The sequence below is a fragment of the Dermacentor albipictus genome, chromosome 1 (genome assembly GCF_038994185.2).
Source record: "Dermacentor albipictus isolate Rhodes 1998 colony chromosome 1, USDA_Dalb.pri_finalv2, whole genome shotgun sequence".
NCBI classification, from domain to species: Eukaryota; Metazoa; Arthropoda; class Arachnida; order Ixodida; family Ixodidae; genus Dermacentor; species Dermacentor albipictus.
This window is the reverse complement of record NC_091821.1, coordinates 464,561,401-464,587,608: the sequence shown is the minus strand read 5'-3', so window position 1 is coordinate 464,587,608 and position 26,208 is coordinate 464,561,401. Positions and strand designations below refer to the sequence as shown.

The following is a 26,208-nucleotide window of genomic DNA, read 5'->3' as shown; positions in this document are numbered from 1 at the left end:
TACCCTGGAGCACCTCGCACATATTGTATCCCCATAGCGCTCTGTGTTTTATTATGGCCACATTTCTGTTCCCCTTTACTGTTACTGTTTTGACATGTTTCCATATATCTGCTGCCTTCGTTTACCCATATACCAAGGTATTTGTAATCTTTCACGCGAGGTATTTCCTGGCCCTGTATTGTCACTGTCTGTTCGCTGTTTTTATTGAATACCATCACACCTGACGTTTTAACACAAAATTTCAGACCTAAATTATTGCCTTCCGGTTCACAAAAAGTAGCCGGAGATTGCAAATCACTTTGCTTGTTAGGTAGCAACGCAATGTCGTCCGCATAAAACAAACCTGGGAGCTGCTGCTCTACTACTGTACCCGCCTGTTTGTATGAGAGATTGAACCCGATAGTACTTCCTTCTAGCGCCCTTTCCATCCTCACCGTCTACATCATAAACAGCCGTGGGGATAAAGGGCACCCCTGCCTCAGACCCCTTGTTGATCTAAACTTTCTCCTCGCTCCTCATCCCTCCCCATTCAAACCAAATGGTATTTTCTAGGTAAACCTCTCTCAAAAGCTCTAGACAATCGTCGCCTAAGTCTTCCCTTTCCAGAATATCCCACGAAATGTTGTGGTCTACGTTGTCATGTGCTCCTGTAATGTCTAAAAAGGCCTCATATAACGGTCTGCTTTCTACTCTTGATATTTCAATATACTAAGTAAGGATGCGCGGAAGCCAGCGCCATCTGGTGGTATTGCAAAAACCTCAGCGCGCGCGCAAGCAATACCACAGCAGCAGCAGCAGTGCCCGGAAAGTCTGGAGGAAAGGCAAAGAAAGCTTCGCCTTGAAAACGATTCTTTAGAATTTTACCCGTGCTCTCGATAGGTGTTTAGCCAAAATGCACGCTACGCTTTCTGTTTTTAGTGATATCTTTTATATTCTATCACTACGCTAATATCTCTGACGTCTGCCGAAGTAAACCCGAAATGCTCTCCGATTTGTTAATGCAGAAATAAAGCGAAGGAAATGAAACGCCACGCACCGCTCCTCCTGGATTCGAAATGTGAACCTACAAATTGGCAGTCGGAAGGTGATTTACCTCTCCGCCGACGCTACCACAAGGAATATACCACAGTTGAAAAGAGCGGTGGAGCCTCCAGCTACCACGATAGGCTGACGCCCTGCCATATAGTTTTTTTAATAAACCAGCACCGAGGTGAAACAATTCAGGCGAAGCTAACAGTGTGATCTAAATATTCAGGAAGGAGAGAGGTGGACAAAAGAGTTGTCTCCCTCCTTTTTCACCCGAGAGCGCCACCTCTGCAATAAATGCTTCGATTTCTTCGGTAGCAAACTGCTCCTCGTGCTGCTGCGAATGTTTATTCCAACTAATAATGTGCAAAACAGTGCAAGTCTGACTGTGCATAATAATGCACCGGCGCCGATGCTACATTAGAAATAACATGTTCCCGAAGAACTATGATTGGCTGAGGGACTAAGATTCGCTGATGCTAGGCAACTGATATATCTAAAAAAAAAATGGCTGTGGCTTAGGTAAGGTTAAGCCCAGGATGCGAAGCATACTAGCCTTTATTTTAGTTGTTGAACCACTGTTTAGCCTGGTGAACTGCTGTTGCTTGGCTATATTTGGTTCGGCTAGACGAAGAAACAACTCATGCATTACTGCTTCGCCTTCAAGAGTGGAACGCGACAGCGTTCCCGTCGACCCGCCAAGGGGTGTAAGACAATGGGCTACAGGGCAGCGACTACGCGCCCCGCATTGGACGCGGTGAGCGTCGAGCAAAGCAGCGTTCGGCGCGGCAACGAAATGTGCGCCTGAGCAAGAGACGCACGCCTTAGAAACAGCTCGTTTCTAAGGCAACACCGCATTCACTAGAGGCGCTTTTGTACCGCTTTGAAGCATCGTACTCGTGGCTCAGTGTTAGCGTCTCCGTCCCACAATCCGGAGACCCTGGTTCGATTCCCACCCAGCCCGTCTTGCAAGAGTTGAGCCAAAGCCACTTCTCCTCTGTCGTGACGTCACGGTGTCACGTGGTTTCAAGGCGACACCGCCGCGCCTGAGGAGCTGGGTTGAGCTCTCGGAATATGCTTCGCATAAAAACACCGAGCTGAAATTACTTAAACAAGGCCAGTGGTTAAAAAAACGTAAACATCTTTGGTGTGCACACTTAATAAAAGTTTTTAAAAAATTTACACCCTTTGGGGCTTACCTTGTCCCGCAACAATAATCGTCATCTGTCTTACCCGCATTTCCTTTTTTAACGATGCGAGCCCGGTACTTCAAAGTCATGAACGGCATGCGTGTTATCAGCGTGACATAGAATTTTCGACAGGAAAGCAGTGAACGCTCTGAGTTTTGAAGAAAAGAAACGCGAACAAAGCAGATGACGATAATAGTTGCGGGACGAATATACACTCCAAAAGGTGCAATCCTTCGAATTGTGTAGCATTACTGTATATATATCTTTTTTTGGTAGCGTATAAAGTAACTCTAGCCTTCATAACACCCCCCCATAGAAGCATTGAGACGAACCGGCAAAGAATGACAAATCGCAGCAAGTGACTAAAAGGATGCAATAAATGTCGATACTTAAAGCGAACTAATTTTTACCATTGCTCCCGCACTTTAGCGTCCGTTTCTTTTCCGAACTTCTATCGACTGCTCAAGTGCACACTGACGTCATATGTGTTCCTATATCGGCTTATACAGTGATTAATTCAGACCACATATCCTGCATCGTTAATTTTCATTGATGTATATAATCATTCCCAGTCGACTGTGGCATTTTGAATAAAGGTTTTGCACTACTTGTGTTCCTTGTTCACCACGTCATTTACGACGCATGCGCATAGTAGGAAATCAAAAGCGTGGAAATAGTCAGAACGGGATCTCTCAGCAGTAGCAAGATCAACTGCGTTTCGGAAATAACCGGTGAAAGGCATTCTCAACTGCTAACAAATAAAAAAAAGGTGACTGATGTCATCAGACAGATAAAACGGGCTTTAGAAGATTCTCTCTGTCATTTCTGAATTGCGCCCCCTACGATGATCCACACGGCTGTGAAATGCGTCAGTGTTTCAGTGGACCGTTCTCCAAAACCATAAAAGCTTCGCTACATGGGCAAACATCAGCGATATGTTCTCCTTAATTTTTTCTAGAACGCAACTCTTAAGCCTGTTTCACATGCAAGCGATTGATCGAATGGAGCGAACAGCGGCGCGGCGCTGCGAAGCTGTTCGCGAGGTTTCGTTTCACATGCATTGCCGCCGCGCGTTTTCCGCCGCTGTGAATAGCAGTGTTGCTGGCAAAAAACACAGGACTTTCAGCCAGTTTCGGTAGTTTGCGACTACCAACATAAGCACTGCTTTGTCCCTGCCTCCCAAATTTTTATTTTATAAATACATATCCTGCGCTTAGCAATTAACAATTCGTTGAAAAGCTCTCTTGGCATGTTGCCTGTACCACGCGTAGCAAGTAAATAAACATAGTCCTATGCGCAGGCTTTCCAGCACTAATCCTCCGCTGGTCACGTGTCGAGGTGGGCCGTTCGGAAGCGGTGCCGCCGCTCTGCCGCTGCGATGAAATTCCAACTTGTCCGAACCTCGCCGCTCCCGCCGCTAGTGCCGCCGCCGCCGCTCGAAACTGATTTCTGCGGCGCGGCGGCAGGATTCGCCAACATTTTCGCTTGCATGTGAAGCAGGCTTTAGTCGCGCGTTCTTGCGGCGAGCGTCGGCGGCGTAACCGAGGGAACGAGGACAGCGAAAGATGAGAGAGCGAACGCGGAGCGGGCGATGAAAAACGCGAGCAGTGAGTGGAGGAGACCAGTGAGACAGAACCCCCCCCCCCCCCCCCCCCTCAGTGAAGTGCGCGTGAAAAGGTAGTGTCATGTGAGCCCGCCCGTCCGCTCGATGCGTACTCTTATGCGGCCTCAGCCGGACCGCTCGTTTCGTAATATCGGCTGCTCGCGTCAGCTTTCGCTCGCACTTGTTTGGTTTACTCGGTTTGGTCTCGTTCGCGTTTATTTCGATTGTCATAGCTTGCGATTGTTTTGTAATCTGATTGTATGGACAACAAGAACGGTGTAGTACTTTCTGGAAACCACGCGGTACCAACAATTACACTGGAATGTTCGGCGAGTTATGTATAAAAGCTGATGCGCTTGACCCACAGATCAAACTTTCGACGATCACCGACTCTGCTGCAGCTCTCTCTCCAATTTTTTGCCTCAATATATCGCGAAATAAAAGCACGTATAGAGCTGCCCTCAAATTTTGCATTAGGGAGTATCGTATTCCTCGGTGAATTTTTTTTTATACATCTGCAATCCTATTTACAATTAGGAACCACGGGAAAAAACTGCGCATGCGTACGCAGCGTTGTCACACTAAGATGGATAGACAATTATTCCTGTCAGAGCAGACAGATTCGATAACTTACGGCTTATGCAGAAAGCACATATTGGCATGTCGAAAATTAGAAATTGCCCACGGAATTAAGACAAAGATAATTTTATGGGTGTCGTAGTATTCAGCCGCAGCGAGCGACTTGCATGCAGGTCACTAAAGAGTATTAGTTCCTACTTGTCATTACGAATGTGTTTCATCTTGTTGACATCATACACAACCTCAGACATTTAGCACGTAACAAGCATGACACTTGTCACTCCAAGGTTGTCGGCATGCTTTAGGTTGAACACCAAGTTCGCAGATTCGAAACGGTCTGTCATCTTTGCTCACCGAAATGTATTGCAGGGGCGAGTCAGTGCATGTATCTCCTTTACCTCGTTATCCAATTTAGCACATTTATTGAATACGTCTAAACTTACGCTCAGATTCTGGCGCGCTTAACGCAGGTGAATGGCAATGACCACTAGCAAGTGATGGGCCGCGCGTAAAGGCTCTGTCATAGAACTCAAACTGCGAAGAATATATCTGGAGTAACCGTTCAAGGGAAGTCACATTGTAGCCAACGTTTTGACAATTGGGAACGTGTCTTTACTGCCAGCAAGAACTCCTTTCCTTTGCAGCTTTTATATAGCTCACTCGTCACCCCCGCCCACCTTCCAAAAGCCGTGGTAATTATTATGCATAGTACTATAGTGATAACCACCAACGAAAACTTTGATTTAACAGAAGTTTCTCTTGTCCTAGTTTCTTGCTGCGGGATGACATGGTTGCCGCAAAACTCACAGACACAAATGTCAAACGAACAAAACACACACAACAGGTGGCTTTAATCATTGCTTAAAAATTGCGTCGTCTAAATATAAAACGGATATTTGAAGCAGGCAATGACATTGACTCGTTGCTTTCAGATGGCATATTAACAAAGCAAGACCTTAGGGAATACAAAGTCCGCTGGGTGAAGCCAATCGAGAGGAAGTTCAGAGATGGCCGCACAATGTACTCGGTACGACCACCAGCTAGCGGTCCGGTACTTGCCTACATGTTGGGCATTGTGGATGAGCTCAGAGAAGGACCAGATGACGCCCTCAACGATGACTCTCTGAACTACCACAGGTTTGTTGAACACCGCAGATTCTGAACACCAGAATCAGTCACCTCGCATTAACGAGCACATTTCATGGCATCGCTTTCTGCTTCATAAAATAAACGCTAATCGTGCATGGTCACAAAACATCACGGTTAGCAGGAGTTACAATTTTGAAGAGCCTCATGAATTGTGCAAAGCTTGCTCCGATTCAAATTCCTTGAAATTATAAATATGGAAATCCATGAAAAAACGTTTGCCTTTTTCGTCTATAAACACTGCATACCCCACAAACTTCATCCTAATTAGTTACCATTGAATATCACATGTCATGCTGTACTTGTAATTCAATAATTTCCGGAATCTTACTTGTAGGAATGTTTGTCGAATAAAACATTATTGTTTCAAATACTCGGTGCCAGAAAGTGAATAAGTGTATATGCACTGTTTAAGCACGTTCACAATAAACATCGAGCTTCAACCCAGCCAATGGCACACGTTGATATGAATTACTTAGAAAGGAACAGGCAGGTAACTACCACGTAAATGAATTGGGGAAGGAGCATCAGTATAACAGATACTCCAGATCCATGCATCGTCCTAAAGTGACAAACGTCCAAATTCGGTGCACATACTCAAGAACCGAAAAATTCACCCCTGGTTAAAGAACACAGTTGCTTCGCTTTCTTCTTATGTCCGCAAACTTCGGTGAACCGTACAGCACCCCTCTTTGTTCCGACGTCCCTGAATACGCTCTTTGAAGAGGGTCTTTAGGGTTATTTAGAATAAATAATACCCGTACTAAGTTACAAAACACAGTGTTTTTGCACATTCGCACTGTTATAAAATTGTGCTGAAGGTGTAAGAAGGTGTAACCACTCTCTGTCCTGTAGCGAGAACAGAATTAGTAATAGCTAACTGCAAGCAGATCAAGTGCTGCGATCGTAGAACACTGGAACACTTCTAAAAAACTAAGTGTGTCAGTATCTCGCTGACAAAATAATTCAGTTTCTGATCCGCAGGTTCATCGAGGCTCTTAAGTTCGCATACGCTAAGAGAGCGCTTCTTGGAGATGAAAGAATGGAACCAGGCGTCCTAGAGGTAGGTCTGAGGAGTATCACTGGGATACCTTTCTTTTTATTTTTTATTGCAGCGTGGTTGAGCGCATTCGTTATCTTCCCGGCTCCATTTTTTTGGGTGAGTTCTGCTTCATCCTTCCCTTTAACTGACAGCGCTATAATGAAATTCCGGGACTAGGTCGGAGCGTCCAACGGCATGGTCCCATACCTGCATGGCTCCATTTTGCTTCGGTTGACCTTGACCGAGCTAAAAGAAATTCTGAAGTTCTGCATGCCAAAACCGCCATCTGATTATGAGGCTCGCAGTGGGGGGGTCTACGGGTTAATTTTCACGGTATGGATTTCTATAACGTCCGCGGTTGCCGTGGTTGTATTCACACTCGCAACACTTCGTGCTCAGGAGCGCAACATCGTAGCCACTGGTCTTGAGAAAGCCCTTTGCCGTAGATTTGTCCACCGTGCTAACTTTTCCGTTCATAACTGGCTTTATTTGAGGATGCCGTTACTTAATCTGATTTGAGAGTTATTCTCCTATATAGCGGCGCTTCTCCAATGATTCCTCAAAACGTCCCTCGCCGTGTTAATCGAAGAAAGCGTTTAGTCTAAAAGTTTTGGCGGAGCCCCATTGTCCCTCTGGCACTTCTGTAGCACCACAGAAGCCAATAATATCCGTGTACGAGCTCTGGCGACGTTTTTTAGCATTCCGTGATGTTAGGCATTTGCGCATAAACTAGAGAAGGATGACGGGAGACTTGACAAACACAAGTGCGAACTTTCAACAGAAATGCAATGATGAAAAGGGCGCACTTTCATGCGTTGATGATGTATGACGTGCTTCCGGTTAGGAAAAGCACAGAAACAAGAGAGCAAAAAGGAATCATCAAACAGACATGGAAGGTATGAAAGCGGTGATACGTGCGGTACGGGCGGGTTGCGCCATTTTTTCAGGTGCAACGCGTGCCTATAAATACTTTTTTAACTCTAGATTTTGCCAAAAATAATTAATTCCGTGACAACCCTATCGAAGCTGCACGAAGGCAAAGAATCCCTGAAGCGATTAATCTTTGTCACCTCAATAATTTCTTTTGTCATCTAGTTGGGGTGCTTGGCGATGAATGTGCGGTCTTTGAAAACCTGTTACAATCACAATCCTGGCACTGCATCCCTAAGAGCCCTTGAACTCTTCTATGTACATTGTTGTCATGGTCGCGAAGATGATCTTTTATGCACCTATCTATTTAATCTATGTAATTAGTGCGGCATGGGCGCGGGATCGCATGCATAACCTTTTCCGCGCATGCCACATACACGTTTTTATATTTTCTTTTGCGCATGTGAGATGCATTTTTTTCCACCGTTCGTGCGTACCTTGCATAGAGACACGAGCCTATGGGGCGTAGGGATCAAGCTGGTTTTTTTCTTCGGCTCCCTACACCATAAACTGGTATCTGTCAAAATGTGTGGCTCTAAAGATTGTTTACTTTATTTCTTCTTCTTCTTTTTTCGTATAGTGCAAGCTCTTAGGTTCATTCGCACACCTTTACGTTTGGGTATGCAACTTCTGAGTCTTTAAAGTGTTTGAACTTTTATACATATTAAAATTTGAGGTTTTCAGTTCTCTACGCTATCCTTAACCCTAATGTTCTTTGATCTACTGAGCAACATGAAGCGGTTGACCCAGCGACATGTAATTCTGCATTACATTTCTTCTATAAAAACTTTTTGAGAACTTTGAGAAATCCGGTTCAAATCTCGACACCGTAATAAGCCGCATTGGCTGCCCTTGTCCCCTTCCGTCCTTTCTTGCTTGCGCTAAGCGACCATAGCCCTAAGGAAGCGCGTTGCCAAGATCATCAAGCAGGCCGAAAAATATGCCAAACCTTTCGGAAGGCGAAATTGGAACCAATTCTGCCCCCAATTGTCTCCAAGCTACTCTCCCTTCACGTAAATCTTGGAACATTGTCAAGTCTCTTCGACACGACACAGTTCAAATTCAAATCTGGCAAGAAGCTTGCTAGAATAATACGGAGCTACGATGGAAAAGAGCAACAAGAAGCCCGGATTAAGATTAAGCAGAAATTTACCGACAGCACTTTGTTAACTCCACACCAAACCAGCCACTCTTGATAATTAAGAAGTCCAGACCACCTTTTCACGCAGGCGGAACAACAAGCGGCACTGAGAAAACTGGCCCGGAACGTGCACTCACGGCAAGGAGCGAAAACAACAAAATCTTACGCAAACCAAACCAACAGGCGACGACGTATCTTCTCGAGCATATAAACCACACCTGGGAGACAGGGGATGTACCAGAATTGTGGAAACACCCCGAGGTTATCGTGATTCTCAAGCCTAACAAACCACCAGGACTCGGGAGCGTGGGCCCTCCATTCCTGACCCCATGCGCAGGGAAAGTCTACGAGCACATGGTACTGCACCGTTCCACGAACCACTTGGAAGCAGGGCGTAGCCAGGGGGGGGGGCGCTTATGGGGCTTCAGCCCCCCCCCTCCCCCCCGATTTTTTTTTTTTTGTGCTGTCCATGCACCGCCCACCGAAGCAATCCTCGGTGCCGGAAATCATTCGGAATTTTCTCTAGCGTGTCTTTTTCACGCTCGGAAAGACATTTCAGCGCGAACCTTGCGAACTCGGGCTAGATTTCGCGGCAGCACCCATGCACCGGGAGTCACATAACGCCAAGCAACCCCATCCGAGCACCAAGTTTCAAGGGCGTTTTGATGGCGAACGGGCTCGCCACGGCATCTTGCGGAGGCCGCGGAATCTACGCAGCGCATGTATGTCAATTCCGAAATGTATGGGTATAAAGTTTTCATGAAGTTTTGATGTGAAAGGTGCATTGACATTCCCACAGTTGTACGTGCTTTAGATTTTCAATTGCGGAACCTTGTGGGCTTGGTGTTACTATAAATATTGGACGCCAAAGGTGCATTCACGTTTCTAAAGTCTTACATCGGACAATACAACGAGACAATCCAAATGAACGCACTATCAGACAGGTTGACAAAGCCAGCAGTGAGGTCAGATGAGATCAAGCGTTGTGGTGGTTCATTCGTGCCGTTATGACACAAAAAATACCATTATTTTTTCGCCTACGCCAAAGCATCCATGTCAAACTCTAAAGTCAGCCAAGTAACTAGGTACGTTCTTATTTTTTCTACTTCGATTTTTACTCGCGAGGACACATTGAGCATCTTCAATTTTTTTGTCCTCGCTACCCTACCCGCGGGCTGCCAGAGGCAGCCAGAGCGCATGAGTTTTTCTGGTGTTACCACAGAACACTATACAAACTGGTGTTACCCCGACCACCGCGCGGCGCACTTCGGTGCGCGTTCGCTTTTCTCTTGCTTGCCGAGTGGATTTTCGCCTGGCAGAGTTTTAGGCACTTTCTGGCTAGCAGACGTGAAAAGGAAACTATCGTCGCTCACCGCCATCACTGTGGGGACTCGACGCACCGCGTTCGCTTGAGCGCAACCTCTCCGGAAAGTCTTGTCTCGCCAGTGTAGGATACCGAGCAGTACGCGTATGGTTCTCGGTGGACCAAGCGTCTCACGTTTTCTTCGATATTTTTTCGGTAGCTACATTAGTTGTCCAAAGCAGGCATTTCATTGTGGCCAACATACTTTGCCCTTTTTTCATCTCAGTGCCCCGCCCCCACAAAAAAAAAAGAAAGACATTGTTGTGGCGCAGCGAATTGTCGTATGGGGCTTTCGAAGTTTGATTTTGTTACTTCTTATTTTGCGGACAGTAATGGGCCACGGGACGCTTCAGTTGCCGGATAGTCTTATTATATGGTATGGCGATAGCAATTATATGGACCCTCCAGGCACATTCCGCCGTCGCCATCGCCCTCATGTTTCGTATAAAGTCCAAGGGCGATAGCATCGTGACCGCATGCCGCATGCTGTATGTGCGAGTGAAAGCGTAGGGAGGGGCATGGAGGGCTGGAATGGGTGAGATGACGATGGTGGCTCAGTCTTGTGTACGCAAAAGAGCAAAGCGGGGAGCAAGCGCGCCGCCATCCGTCGCGCGCGATACATCGGGGGGCGTGGATGGAATGGGGGTGGGATCTAGGATCCTGTGAATCTCTGATTGCGCAACATGTTTATTTGCCTTGTTTGATGCATTGTATACAGTGACTTTTTTACATACGTAGATTTATTGGAGACTTACACGTATATTTAAATATATTGTACCGGGGTTTTGTGTATGCGTGCAGTGAACTTTGTTTCCAGTGAAACTTTTTTTCCCTTTTATCAAGCTGTATCTTCGAATTTGTATATTCCATTGTAATTTCGCGTTTCTAATGTACGAAGGCAAGTAAAATGAAAGTGAGGCAACCCACCCTTCGCAATAATGATTCGGTTCATTATCTGCGAGCCATGCACATGGCACAGAGGCGTCTCTTATTTACAAAAGTGACGTGCAGGTGTGAGTATCAAGGTTGTTTAATGCACTCATGCACTGGGTTGAACATGGTTGCGCGACATAATGGACGCTCTAGAAGTTGAGCAGCGTGGTGCCCTGAGGTTTATTCCAGCTGAAGGTATTTCCCAAAAAGAAATTAGCCGCCGTATGGCTGCCGTGTACGTTGAACATTGCAGTAATTGGCCACTGTGAAGCGTTCGAGCAAACGATTCAAAGAAAGACGTGAAAGTTGCAAACACGATCCAAGACAGGGCCAACGCCATCGTGCAATCACACCTAACAAAACTGCAAAGGTTGATGAGCTGATGAGACAAGAACGGAAGATAAGCGTCGATGAACTGGCAGAGCGTGTGAACATCAGTCACAGTTCGGTTCACGCCGTAATTCATGAGCATCTTGGTTATCGGCTCTTGTGTGCGCAATGGATGCCCAAGATTTTGAACCATCGCCAGATGATGTCATCTGATCCGGTATCACAATGAGGGTGACGATTTCTTGTATGCAATTGTGATCGGGGACGAACCATGGTGCCACTTCTACGAGCCTGAAACACGACAGCAAAGCTTACAGTGGAAACATTCGAATTCCCCACCTCCAAGAAAGGAAAAGCCGCCATTTCCGCCGGAAAGGTGTTGTTCACTTTTTTTTTCGATCGTCAGGGGCCATTACTGATAGTATTTGCTAAATCGTGAGAGACTATCAATTTTTTTTTTGTTATTGTAAAACGCCAGATCGGCTGCGTGTCACAATCAAGAACAAACTACATGGAAAATTGACGAATGTGGTCATCTTGTTCCACGACAATGCCGTCCCCACGTCGCTTATGTGATTAATACAAAACTGTCAATGTTCAAGTGGGAAACGCTGCAACATCCGCCACACAGTTCAGACGTGTTGCCTTGCGACTTCCGCTTTTTGGAGCATTTGAAAAAACAGCTCAAGCAAACCAGATTCGTGTCGGATGGTGACGTGAAAGAGTCAGTTGCAGACTTTTTGAAGCAGCAACCCAAGAAGTTTAATGAGGGGGGAATCACGCGACTCCTTAGTCCATGGGACAAATGTCTAAATGCTCGTGGAGACTACTTTTAAATGAAATATACCCCGTTTGTCATATATTCGCATTGGTTCACTTTCATTTGACTCGCCCTCGTTTATTTTGCAGAACTCCTGCTTTTTATACGTGCTCTCTGATGCGACTATAATTTCGGTGCAATTACTCACGCTACGCGACCCGTGACAGCTGCTGCTGCGTAATACATTGGAACAAATGCAGCATCATTGAGATTTTTCACTGGCCGTAGCATATGTACAAGAATCTAAACAAGGTTCTTGAATGACAAAGTTTCATTGCAATATTTGTCCTCAGCTTGTTAATTTCATGGCCGTTACATTTTTCATATCAGTGGCATGCACTGCCTTGCTGGTTTCGAACCGATATAGTTCTAAAGTTCGTGTGATATTTTATTTACTTATTAAACAGAGAAAAAACATGGAAACATTGATATCGGTTATTTTGGGCACAATTTTTGGCACACACAAGTATAATCTTTTATGAAAAAATACATATTTTACTTGTTTTGACAGTGCGTAGCGTTCGAAAATTCGTTTGCAGCATCTTTAGCAATCACAATGCAGTTATTATTCATGTATTTGATCCCCAGACAAATTGTTTAAGAGGAAGCTCAACTCCGACGCGGCTTATTTAGATACATATCAAACGCAGAAACGCTTTTCTGTGATAACGCGCGGATAGCTTTTAATGAAATTTGTTGCATATGAGAGAGAAAGTTAAATTCTGGTGTCTGTTGGAAGTGCAATTTCAATTTAGGGCCTGAACATTGTTTAACTATTTCGAAAAACTGGAAGTGCCCCCCCCCCCCCCCCAAAAAAAGTAGAAGCATGACAATTACAAACTAATAGCTCTGCATCAAGCACACATGTCGCTGTTCTGTAAATGGCATCTATTATAACAGTCAAAGCGGACAAATTTGGCGTGTCAATTCGTATCCTACGTCAATTGGTTACGTTGTGTACAAGGATTCTGCGAAAGCCGTAATTCCATAATGCTAAATTTCTTGAGATTCACGTGTAACATAGAAATTTTGTCCGCTGTAGATATACTATTAGGTGCCATTCACAGAATTGTGATATCATTTTTCATTGCTGAGTTACATAGTTTTGAACGTGATAGTATAGATTTCTTAAAATTTTGCTATTTTGGTGAATTTTTAATAAAGAATTGACAAACTAAATGAAAAATTCGAAACCAACAGTCACTAGAATTTAAGCTTTGCTCTTAAATGCAACAAACCTCGTCAAATTTGGTGCATTGGTTGCCGAGAAAAACAAATTCTCCATTTACATGTATTTAGATACGAGCACCCGAGCTAAAGCTTCCTCTTAAGGAGGAGACTGAGCTGCAGCTGCAGCCGTCTAAGGGAATGACTAAATAAAGTATCCGATGACGAAATAAAGCGTCTAGAAGAGAGTGAGGGCATGGCTTTATGTTGAAAAGAGAGCGTTTAAGAGAAAGGTGACTTCGCGATCCACTTGCGAGCTCCACGCACCGCGTACGACAGAAAAACTTGGCTGAGATGTTCACAGCAGCGTATGCTACCCGCGGCTTACGTTATTTCACCGAGCCCCAGGGGTGGTTTAGGGCTCCTTTAAGGGGGCATTTGACAATGTCTCACACGCTGCAATTCTCTGGAACCTACAGTACACAGATTGTGAGGAACGAACATACAACTAAGTCCAAGTATTCTTGAGGAACCGCATGGCCACTATCAGCTTGGGAAACCTCAAGACAACAACATTTGTTGTAACGGAAGAAGGCACCCGCAAGGCTCAATTATATCGCTTCTCCTCCAGGGCCGAAAGGGTTAATATCACTATGCTGAAACTCTCGTAGGTTTTTGACAAAATCCACCGCATGTCGTACTTTCCATATACCGGCAATATAACAATCTGGATTCGAAGTGATTCCCCATGACATCAACAAGACGCCCTCCAAGAAGCCGTAGACATCACCATCACTCACATAGTTCAAGAAGTGTGGACTCCTCTGCGCACCAGATGAATGTGAACTCCTGGTGCTTAAAGCCCATTACTTGAGGAACACCCCCAATAGGTGAAATTCCAGACCGGAGAACATTTTTAGTGGTGTCCCCATCCCTCAAGTCCACTTCTTCGACATTCTTGACCGAAGACGACTCATCCAGAAAGACGACTCAGGGGCGGCAACACTACCGAAACTTTTGTGACTCAAGTGGCATACATTATACTCCGCCTAGCCAACGCACGGTCAACCAAATGTAACGCTTACGGAAACACGGCGTGCAACCTTCAAAAAGCTGGTATATTGACGCGCGTAGTTATCTTTATCGGGCGACCACGTTTCGCCGCCTAACAAGTGTTATTGCACAGCGTGGGACGCGCCTGCATGTATCCGAAGTTTCTGGAAAATTATCGATGCTTATATTTGTCGTCTGTTGTCGCCGAACCTTATGTTATCTGATTTCATCGCCTGCCTCGAATGGTGTAGAACTTTGTGGAAGGCTCGCGGGTCCCAACGATTAGTCTGGAACATTTGACGACTGTTGTATAAAAGCCGACGCGCTTGACCCTCTGATCAGATTTTCGACGATCGCCGACCGTGTTCGCCGGTATCGTTGTGCTATACGTGTAGCCTGTTTTGTGGGCACAGCTTCGCCTTTGCAATACAAGTTAGTTTTGTCGTTCACAGTATTGCTACTGTGTTCTTCAACGTCACCACCACGTGACAATATAGAGAGAACGCTTAGGACCAACAGATATCAAGAAGAGAATCCCGGAAGACCTCCGCGAATGTATCATCGTGACCCCCATCCTTTGAAATGTTCACCCTATCTACCACAAAGATCAGCGGCTAGCAAGAGTCCGGGCCCTAAGCAAGGCGCATGGAGCAAACCCGCACATCAGATGCATCGATGCAGCGAGGTACCCGGGAAGACAAGCCCACTCTATCGGCGTCATGGATACTACCTTTTCTGAATATACCTGCGCAACTATTTCAATAAATGTTATTGACACGGCAGAAAAGGCTGCAATCGATTTAGCCCGCTGGACGCACAAGAAAGGTGCCATTATCTTCACTGACTCCTAATCCACATGAAGTAACAACCAAAAGGGTAGAATTTGTAGTCAAACACTTCGATTCCTCCGCCGTACTGCATCACGCCACCTTCCAGGCGCCTACATCATCTGGACTCCGGGACACACCCACCTAGCAGGAAACGAGGCCGCCAACGCCTCAGCCCGAGGATACGCTAACCAGGCACTACTGAAGGAGTGATCTCTGGGAAACCAGCATGCACCCAAGGAACACATCGACATCCTCTTTCATTACAGACTAGGCAGAAGAACACGCCACCCTACTCGAAACTAACAAACTGAGAAGCAGACAACCTCCGAACAATCCAAAACAACATTCACGTCCATGCAACCTTGCTACACAGGATCTTTGCCCACATCTTTCAGCTACGAATGCGCATTCTGCAAAGTACCAAACACTCTACCACATATGGTGGGGGGATGCAAAGGATCGCTGGGAACCATAAGCACCAAAACCCTCACCGAAGAGCAGTGGGAGGCTCAGTTTCAAGCCCCAGCCTGGATGACTAGCGTAATCTGATCGGCCGGACTCGGGACATGGCTCGTGGCCACGGCTTCCCGGACTGAGGAAGCTACCCTCGCAGGGCGAAATTTTCGCCTGTTCTAAATAAAAGCTTATATTCCTCTCTCTCCTCTCATTCTGCCATTTATGCAAGAATGCTTAGCTGGGTAGTTGATATGATTACCACAATGCGATCATTCAATCATTGCACGTTTCAGTCGGGAACAGTTATAGTTGTCAACAGCCTTAATATGCAAATAAGTAGAAATGTTGCGCGCTGAATACCTAACTTTGTGCACCTAGATACTCCGTAGCCGTTGTTTCTAAGTGAAATACATTTACTTTCAAACCTGCCCCAATTCCAGGTGATAGAAGAGCTTTTATCGAAAGAAGCGGCCGAAATGTCCAGAGCCAAGATTAACGACTCCAAAACTAATGATGATGTCCGTTTCTATGGAATGACCAACGCAAATCGAAGGGATAGCGGAACTTCTCATTCTTGCTACTGGGACAAGGACGACAACGTGGTGGCCATAACGAGCACGGTGAACTACCTGTACGAAATGGAACCATTATGCTCTTGAAACGGCGCGCGCTAATGCTGGCTATTCGAACCAACAGTAGAGAGTTTTAGCATGTCCGTGCACGTAAATTCCTTTCAAGGAATGCTGACTTGACAGGAACATAAATGTAACCAGTCAAGTTGACGGCGTTATCCTGTGACGCAGAGTACACATATCGATTATTCAGTAACTAGCCATATTAGACTTATCTGCTGGTGGCAGTATTGCCAGCGATGCAATCAAAAGCGTCAATTCGAAGTGAGAAAGGCCAGCAGCAGGAGCGGTGCGATGCATAGACATTGTCCTTTACGCAGTGTTTTTTTTATAGCTTACTGATATTTGCTCTTAAAGCGAATGGTCGGAATAGTGTCTGGATTCAGTGGAGTAAACGAGCAAATGAAGCGCAGGTGTGACAGCATCACCATGCCATGTTCGTCATGCTGTTGTGATTCCATTGTGGTCATGCCATCTTTGTCATGCTACCGTCGTCGTGACACCTTCATCATCTCCATTTTCATTATTTCATTTTCGTCCCACCGTGGTCATCGTAGCGCTTTCATGCCGTCTGCGTAAGCACGCTGACGATCATTTGTTACGCCATCATCAAACACCGTTATCGACGTCAGCGGCAGATTGGGTAAGTGTCATTCGTTTATCCCTGCCATTGCTACTGCCCGCATAAGCTGTTCGTTTACTTTGCCAGTCATGTTCCATCATTTGTGTTACCATTTGAATTCGAATAGCTTTTCGTGCTGAATTCGAACCCTTTTCGTGCTGGTCCGACTTTCGTCGCAAAGACAACGGCGCCGATGCAATGACCACGTTCTCTCGTGCAACCAAGTTGCGAGGCGTGCTCTTTGCCGGACGCGGACTATTCTAGCTCCTTGAGAGGCACTTGCTGCGTCGCGAAACCTTTGGGGCGTCTGAAGCTGTGCATGCTGAAGGGCGAGTTCCTCGTCTCCCGCCTTCGAACACGACGACCTTTCCTGTCTCCTTTCCTCTCTATGTTCGCCATCCTTTCCTCAAGGCGCTGATACGTGCTCTTTAAAGGGCCGGGAAAAATAGCACATTTTCCTTACCACAATCTCTCTTTCTCTATCCACTGCAGACAACGCACATATGACAAACCGACGTATACGTATAGCCGCCTGTACTTCTCTTTTAAATATTCCAGTTCATGGCTTTATTCTGTGTGAATTACGTAATGAAAGAACAAACGCTACCTAAATATCTTCCCTTCAACAAATACACGCCTTCAAGCACATTATCCATTTATTAACTTTTAATAAGCATTTGGCTATTCAGTTACATTAGAAATCATCGCCAATGGTTTGTAAGCAACCTATTTTTCGCTTTCGCCGTCCAAACCCAGAAATGGCCCCAATGCTACAAGTATGGTTGAAGTGTGCGTACCATTGCCGAGAGGAAGAGGCGCTATTTTCGGCAGGCATTAAAGAGCACGGTTCCGCTATACTAGCAGGCAACTTTCTGCAGCATCGAAGGGAATGCTACGGGGTCAAAGAGCGCACAAGAAAGAGCGCTTCTGATAACAAAGTCTTGCCCTTTCGTCTCTGTTAGTTTAATCCTTGAAGGCTCCAATTCAAAACTTCCGTTTCACAATGGTGTCCACAACCTATTGCTAATAATTGATACTATAAAAAGTTCTGGAGCTGACAGAGGGCCGAAAAAATTTTTACAGTGATACTCTCAATGGAACGCCCGGTACTTGACAGTTATATTTAACAAATTCCTCTAGACATCGACTATTCGTCAAGTTTGGAAACATGCGAACATCTGTGCTGTCTTCAAATCTGGCAACTAACAGCTAATCACTAACTACAGACCTATATCGCTGCTGCCCACGTGTTGCAAACATCTCGAGCACATCATAAGCACATCATTCAGTATTTATCGGTAAATAACGTTCTGTCCCCATAGCAGCATGGTTTTCGAGCAGAATTTTTCGCAACAACGCAGTTATTTGAATTCTTGCATGAAATAGCCACAGCACTAAATTACCGTGGTCAGCTTGATGCTATCTTTATTGAATACTGAAAAGCAGTTAACATGGTAAGTAATAAAAACTACTCCTAAAATTTGCTGCAGTCTTTCCTGGTAATAAACTAATTGACTAGATATCCGATTACCTGCACCTCCAATTCCAATCCGTCACATTTAACTGCGAAACTTCTTCTATAGCTCAGGTCATATCAGGGTCGCCGCAGGGCTCACTTCTCGGGACACTCTTATTTATCACATACGTTAATGACATTATTGAAGTTGCCAGAAACACACAAGTGCAAATACGTCTCTACGCAGATAATTGCGCGATCTAATCTAACATTCCTGCTCTTCGTCATCAACAACTGCTTAACAACGTTTTTTCATCGTTTTCAGACTGGAGTAACTCATGGAAGATGAGCATTAACTTCAGCAAACCTGTGGCAATCACTTTTAGTAACAAGAAATAGCCCCTAAAATTCACGTAGAGCACTCAAGGTTACAGTATTAACAAACTTCACGAGTTCAAATACCTCGGAGTTATTTTCACAACTAACCTTAGTTGGCATAATCTTATCAATATAATCTTCTCTAAAGCGCTGCAAAAACTAGGGTGCCTAAAACGAACTTTAAAACACGGCACTAAAGAGTGCAAGCTTATAGCCAAGAAATCACTTATTAGAGCTGTTTTAGAGTATGCTTCTGTAGTGTAGTCGCCTCATCACATAAAGAATATTTCGAAATTGGGATTCGTTCAGAAAAAAGCTGTTAGATTTATCCATGGCCGTTACGACCGTATGTTTAGTTTTCACCGTCATTCCACGCACTCGCTTTATCTTTGGACTCATTGTCGTTTCTTCGCACGTGTGACCGTCTAATTCTGCTGTACAATATCGGACGCGGATTGATTAACATCTATCTAACTAACGACTACTGATCCATTGACTAACTATCTCGCTAATCACACCTCCTGCGTGAATAAACCGATGTACTCATCTAATAAACATAGATCCTTTCGTTCCAATAATAGAATGTTTTAGGTTCTCGCTTTTTCCACACACTGTTGAATTATGAACTAACTTACATGGTTTTCTGCGTTCATTGCCGACTAATCAGTTTCAGAGAGAACTGCCTAACCATATTAGTTGACATTTTTGTGTTCATAAGTTATGTAACCCATCTCGGCTGTTTCTAAAATAAGATAGCAGTACTTGTAAATAAATAAATAGGTAAGTAAATTAATTATGAACTCTGTTGTTTTCAAAATTAATTTGACCTCATTCCTTGCATCTTCATGATCACAAGGAGCGTACAGATGCAGAGTAGAAAAATAATTTTCGATTCCGAAGTGAGCTTTGTCACGTTTGAGGATGTGAACTTCGTGCGAAAACTCCTTCAGATATGAGAACATATATTTTTTCATCTCTAGCAGGCTTGAAACTTATGTCTTGTGGGACACATTGTAATAAACAATGAAAGAAGTGAATGCACTGCATATGAGGACATACTCACACCGATCAAACATAGGTGGCCGTCTAGCCCCCAACTTGTTTCAATTAAACATTTTGCTCATTCTATTCAAGATTACCGCACAATTCTGATCGGAAGTGTTTCGAGATGTATGCGATACATCTTATGTATCCTTACTTTCGACGGTATCTTTGCTGTTGATGGGCGTAAGCTGTTAAGCAAGAGAAAACAGGACCACGTTATCTAGAACTAAATAAGCCAAAGCATACCACGTAGCTTATTTTGTGGTTTTTCCCTGCTGCTTCTGGCCGAACTCAAAGCCGTCGTGCGTGGAAGCTCCATCGATTCCCATCGATGCAGCTTCCATCAAGAGCGACATCAAGAGCGCTGCCAAAATGCTGCCGGACTGCTTGGCGTGGTAACACATGTAACATAAGCCAATGTAGTAGAAGCACCGCCTCGTACCTTTCCCTTTAGTGCCACATAAAGTTGTCCACGAGCGGAACAGTTTATCACACACGAATGGCAGGCGGTGACTGTTTCTGGATTCTAAAGAACAGCTAGTTCCGCGGTTTATCCCCTTTCATGCCATCACCGGAGTCGTTCTGGCCTCTGTAGTCGCTTATCGCGAAGAATTTGTTTTGCCAGTTTGTGAAATTCACTGGGACTTAAGTCAAGCCATGATGAACTTTGCCTCCAGCTTACGCCTTTTAAACTGAAATTCTTCTTACGCAAAGCCTTGCTGTACAGAACTTGTGGTAGGCATTTATCGTGCACAGGTTTGATATGAGTGATCATGGGTGGACCAGATGAACAAGCGTTGCGCATTGGTTGCCCACGGAACCTTTTAAAGCGGTCCTTTCCTTTCGAACACTGCCAGACTTTTCTGGTGATGGACGCGCTGCTGTCGCAGGGCAGCACGCACAGGGCAGCACTAGCATCTTTAGTATTCTTAAGATGTATCCAGGTTGCTTTGCCTTGTTTTCTACAGAATTACGCAAGGATCAAACAAATGATATCTAAATGTTTTCATTGCAGCAATTACACATCACGAAGAACAGAATTGATTGCCTTAAGCCTACTTTTCGGTACCCGCTTTCTTTGGGTCCGGGGCATCCGCTTGCCGGTCTTTCGCCCAGTGCACTCCTAAGCGAAATTACGCCCTTTAGGTCGTACCTTGCCACACAACAATGATCGTTATCTCTCTTGTCGGTATTTCCTTTCTTTAACGCTGCCAACAGGGTAATTCTAAGTCACGAACAGCATGCATGTTATCAGAAAGACAAAGCATTCTCGACAAAAAGGAGCGAGCGCAGCGCTTTCAAGAAAGAAAACGCAAGCAAGACAGATGACGATTATTGTTGTATGGCAAGGTACGACCCAAATAGTGCACATTTGTTTAAAAGTGTAAAGTGCAGTTTACATTATCTCCATAATGAGCCCGCTCTAGTCGGCGCGACAACCCTGGATATTGTGCCATAGCAAAAGAGGCCTATCCCAGAGACAGTATCACGCGAAGTCACGTGGGTCACGTGGCAGAAGCTTCCGTGTCTGCTGTGTTCACTGGAAGCTAGCGAAAAATCCGCTGCTCAGATTGCCACTTGACGGTTATACCTTGATGCAAGTTTTGCAGAGTATAACGTATGGGAGAGACATAAGGGGATAGGGGCGTTGTTGTGCATATATATATATATATATATATATATATATATATATATATATATATATATATATATATATATATATATATATATATATATATATATATATATATATATATATATATCATCAGCATGGTTACGCCCACTGCACGCCAAAGCCTTCTCCCATACTTGTCCAACTATACCCCGGTCATGTACTAATTGTGTCGATGTTGTCCCTGCTTCTTAATCCACTTCTTAATCTCATCCGCCCACTTGACCTTCTGCCGCCCCCTGCTACGTTTCCCTTCCCTTGAAATCCGGTCCGTAACCCTTAATGCCCATCGGTTATCTTCTCCCCTCATTACATGTCCTGACAATGCCCATTTCTTTTTCTTGATTTCAACTGAGATGTCATTTATTCGCGTTTGGTTTCTCACCCAATCCGCTCTTTTCTTATCCCTTAACTTTACACTCATCATTCTTCTTTCCATAACTCGTTGCGTCGTCCTCAATTTAAGCAGAATCCTTATCGTAAGCCTCCAAGTTTCCTCCCCATACGTGAGTACCGGTAAGATACAGGTGTTATATACTTTTCTCTTGAGGCATAGTGGCAACCTTCTGTTCATGACTTGAGAATGCCAGCCAAACGCGCCCCAGCCCATTCTTATTCTTCTGATTATTTCAGTCTCATGATCTGGATCCGCGGTCACCACCAGCCTTAAATAAATGCATTCTCTTACCACTAACAGCGCCTCGCTACCTATCTTAAACTGCTGTTCTCTTCTGAGGCTGTTAAACATTGCTTTAGTTTTCTGTAGATTAATTTTTAGACTCACCCTTCTGCTTTGCCTCTCCAGGTCAGTGAGCATGCATTGCAATTGGTCCCCTGAGTTACTATGCAAGGCAATATCATCAGCGTATCGCAAGTTACTAAGGTATTCTCTATTAACTCTTATCCACAATTCTTCCCACTCTAGGTCTCCGAATACCTCCTGTAAACACGCTGTGAATAGCATTGGTGAAATCGTATCTCCCTGCTTGACGCCTTTCTTTATTGGGATTTTGTTTCTTTCTTTATGGAGGACTACGGTGGCTGTGGAGCCGCTATAAATATCTTTCAGTATTTTTACATATGGCTCGTCGACACCCTGATTCCGAAATGCCTCCATGACTGCTGAGGTTTTCACTGAATCAAACGCTTTTTCGTAATCAATGAAACCTATATATAAGGGTTGGTTATATTCCGCACATTTCTCTGTGACCTGATCGATAGTGCGAATATGGTCTAATGTTGAGTAGCCTTTACGGAATCGTGCCTGGTCCTTTGGTTGACAGATGTCTAAGGTGTTCCTGATTCTACTTGCGATTACCTTACTAAATACTTTGTAGGCAACGGACAGAAAGCTGATCGGTCTATAATTTTTCAAGTCTTTGGCTTCCTCTTTCCTATGGATTAGGATTATGTTAGCGTTCTTCCAGGATTCCGGTACGTTCGAGGTCATGAGGCATTGCGTATACAGGGTGGCCAGTTTTTCTAGAACAATCTGCCCACCACCCTTCAATAAATCTGCTGTTACCTGATCCTCCCCAGCTGCCTTCCCGCTTTGCATAGCTCCCAAGGCGTTCTTTACTTCTTCCGGCGTTACTTGTAGGATTTCAAATTCCTCTAGACTATTCTCTCTCACATTATCGTCGTGGGTGCCGCTGGTACTGTATATTCTCTATAGAACTCCTCAACCACTTGAAGTATCTGATCCATATTAGTAATGATATTGCCGGCTTTGTCTCTTAAAGCATACATCTGATTCTTGCCTATTCCTAGTTTCTTCGTGACTGCGTTTAGGCTTCCTCCGTTCCTGAGAGCATGTTCAATTCTATCCATATTATAGTTCCTTATGTCAGCTGCCTTACGCTTGTTGATTAACTTAGAAAGTTCTGCCAGTTCTATTCTAGCTGTAGGGATAGAGGCTTTCATACATTGGCGTTTCTTGTTCAGAGCTTTCGTCTCCTGCGATAGCTTACTTGTATCCTGTCTAACGGAGTTACTGCTGACTTCTATTGCACACTCCTTAATGATGCCCATACGATTCTCGTTCATTGTTTCAACGCTAAGGTCCTCTTCCTGAGTTAAAGCCGAATACCTGTTCTGTAGCTTGATCCGGAATTCCTCTAGTTTCCCTCTTACCGCTAACTCATTGATTGGCTTCTTATGCACCAGTTTGTTCCGTTCCCTCCTCTAATCTAGGCTAATTCGTGTTCTAACCATCCTATGGTCACTGCAGCGCACCTTGCCGAGCACTTCCACATGTTGTATGATGCCAGGGTTAGCGCAGAGTATCAAATCTATTTCATTTCTAGTCTCGCCATTCGGGCTCGATCTCAATCTAACGAAACCCGATTTTACGAAGTTCCCGATATAACGAAAGAATTTCCATTCCCCGGCAAGTAAGGATCAATGTTGTAATCAACCTGAATTAACAAAATTAGCTCGCATTAAAGGCGATTCGACGAAGCCTTTCCAAAAATATTATAAGTAAAAAAAGCTGTGATTTCTTTACATTTTGAAGCAGGCGCGCTTGTCTTCGATCGCACGCTCTAACGCCATCACGTTAAACCATCTTGGCGCTCTAATCACGGCCCCAGCTTTATTTTGACGAAGCTGCACGCCGCGCCCAGGCACGGACTTCGCAGACTTTTGACACGGGCAGGCGCGGGTTAGCGACAAATACATTGCCGCCGTACCTTTTCGTTGTCGCTACGTTACAGTTTAGGATTTGGAAGTGCGCGTGCGTGCGCGCGTGCGTGTATGCGCGCGCGCGTGTGTGTTTGTCTGTGTGTGCGTGCGTGCGTGCGTGTGTGTGCGTGCGTGCGTGTGTGTGTGTGTGTGTGTGTGTGTGAAGAAATCTACGTTGCAAAACACCACTAATGCACTTTCTACGTTTCGGTGGGCGAAAAGGCCGTTTCGCGCACTCTGATAGCCGAAATTAGTCGCTCCACAGTCCCGCGCGTAATCACATTTTTCCATATACAAATGGTGATATGGTTTGTACGGACAACTCGATTCTATTTGCAAATATTGATGAGCCCGTTGAAATTACACGTTCAAAAGTTAATTATTGCGTTTTTGTTAATTAGTGACAAATTAGCACCTGTTGCCCTGTGGTCGCCACTCCTGACGGCATGCCTCCGAACGAACCGTACTTTTATTACAAAACTACAATCTTTTCAAATGCTCCCTAATGTATTCATAGATATAATTCAGCACAGATACTTGCGGCTGCCTACACGTGGGAATGCGACAGCATTATAACGTTCGTGGACCTGCGAACGTCGTGAACGTGCTCACAAACGCACGCACTAGGCACAGATTTAGTCAGTCGCAATCGTGGAGCCGCCGGGGCGCCGGGACAGCATGCACGACTCACACCACGAACGCCCGGGCTGAATCCCAACCCAATACTGAAATGTACCAAATTTTCTCTTCATAGACATTTGGTTACTTTGTTTACCGGAACCTCCCTGAGAAGTCTGGCATCAGTCTGAGGATTGTTTCGTGTTCTTACTCTTCGGGCCGCCAGCCATTTTCGGCACCATCATTCGGTCACGTCGACGGATTTTCGCGTAATGGGGCAAATAATGATTGCGCACTAAAACTATCTATATAAGAGTGCAGCTGACGGGACGGTCTGTTCCCGATCTTCGTCAGCTGATTCTCGTAGAGGCAGGATGCGCGTCGGGTAAGGCCCTGAACAACACTTTGCAATTTTGACTTAATGGTTCTGCGGAAACCCGCAAGGTGCAGAGAGGTAAATAATAATGGGAAGATCAGACATCCACCCGTTAGCAGCTAATGCTACAAAGGGAGCCCATACGGGCTGTCTAGCACTTCTGTAACTTTCAAGTTAATAATTAACACTTTGCAATGTGGCAAACACGGTTAAAATCATCGATTGGAGGCCTCAAAGACGTGCGACGAAATAAAAACACATCTCTCGCATTTACCTTTAAATCGCCACAGATTTCTTGTGCTGTTCGCTTACGGCTACACTTCAGGCATTCGTGTTCAGCTCCCGAACGGAAGCTAGAGTGGTTCGAACCAGTTTAAACCTGTTCACAGAGTTCATAGCGCTTCGCTAAAGAACCATCGCAGACGTATGCCAATCTGAGCAACCGGAGCATCAAAGACATGTAAGCTGTATAAGCGAGACTGTGCGTCCCTCGTCGAAAGGGCTAGAGATCTGTTTGCCGGCTCTTCTTGGGGATCATTCATCACCGATGCCTTGGTCATACGGCCGCTTCGAGGCTTCCACGCAAGCTGTGTTGCAGGATAACGCCGTCAGCCTTTCACCGACGCAGTGGTACAAACTCTGAGCATGTAAAAACGCGACATGGCCAAAAAACTTACGGACTGCCTGGCTACAAAAACAGCACATGAAGTTGTCTATTCGTGCGAGTTATCCGCAAGATAACTTTTGTAATAACTCAGGTTGTATTTCAAAGCAAAATTTCAGGACTATAACGCAGGCTGCTTCGCTGGCTGTTCACTGACATTTGGTACCAATCCCGCCACGACACTCGGTCGTTGCACGAAAAAAGGTTGCATGACTTCGTCTAACAGTTTCGGAGTAAAAGAAAATCAACAGTCATCTGCGGGAATGCGTAGGTTATTTGAACATGCTCAGAGCTGACGTTGTGTATGTGAGTGAGACAGAATCGGTAAAGGACTTCAAGAGTTTGTACGTAATCTACACAGCTTATGTATCGTGGCACAGTAATATGAACGTCTATGAATAACTGGACTATTTTAATAACACAAATATTGTCTTCCCAAAAGTAGCTTAATGCTG

General features: G+C 45.0%; 1 protein-coding gene across 2 annotated transcripts in view; it reads left to right on the top strand.

Moving 5' to 3' along the window:
- The window catches only part of LOC135905630 (scoloptoxin SSD14-like), a 136,417-nt gene that overhangs the window by 88,187 nt on the left and 22,022 nt on the right, over positions 1-26,208 (top strand). For both annotated transcript variants that reach the window (XM_065436589.2, XM_065436588.2), the window contains 3 exons: positions 5,331-5,535; positions 6,529-6,607; positions 16,050-16,240. In XM_065436589.2, the coding sequence (XP_065292661.2) occupies positions 5,331-5,535; positions 6,529-6,607; positions 16,050-16,240 (475 nt within the window). The remainder of the gene's footprint in view (positions 1-5,330; positions 5,536-6,528; positions 6,608-16,049; positions 16,241-26,208) is intronic.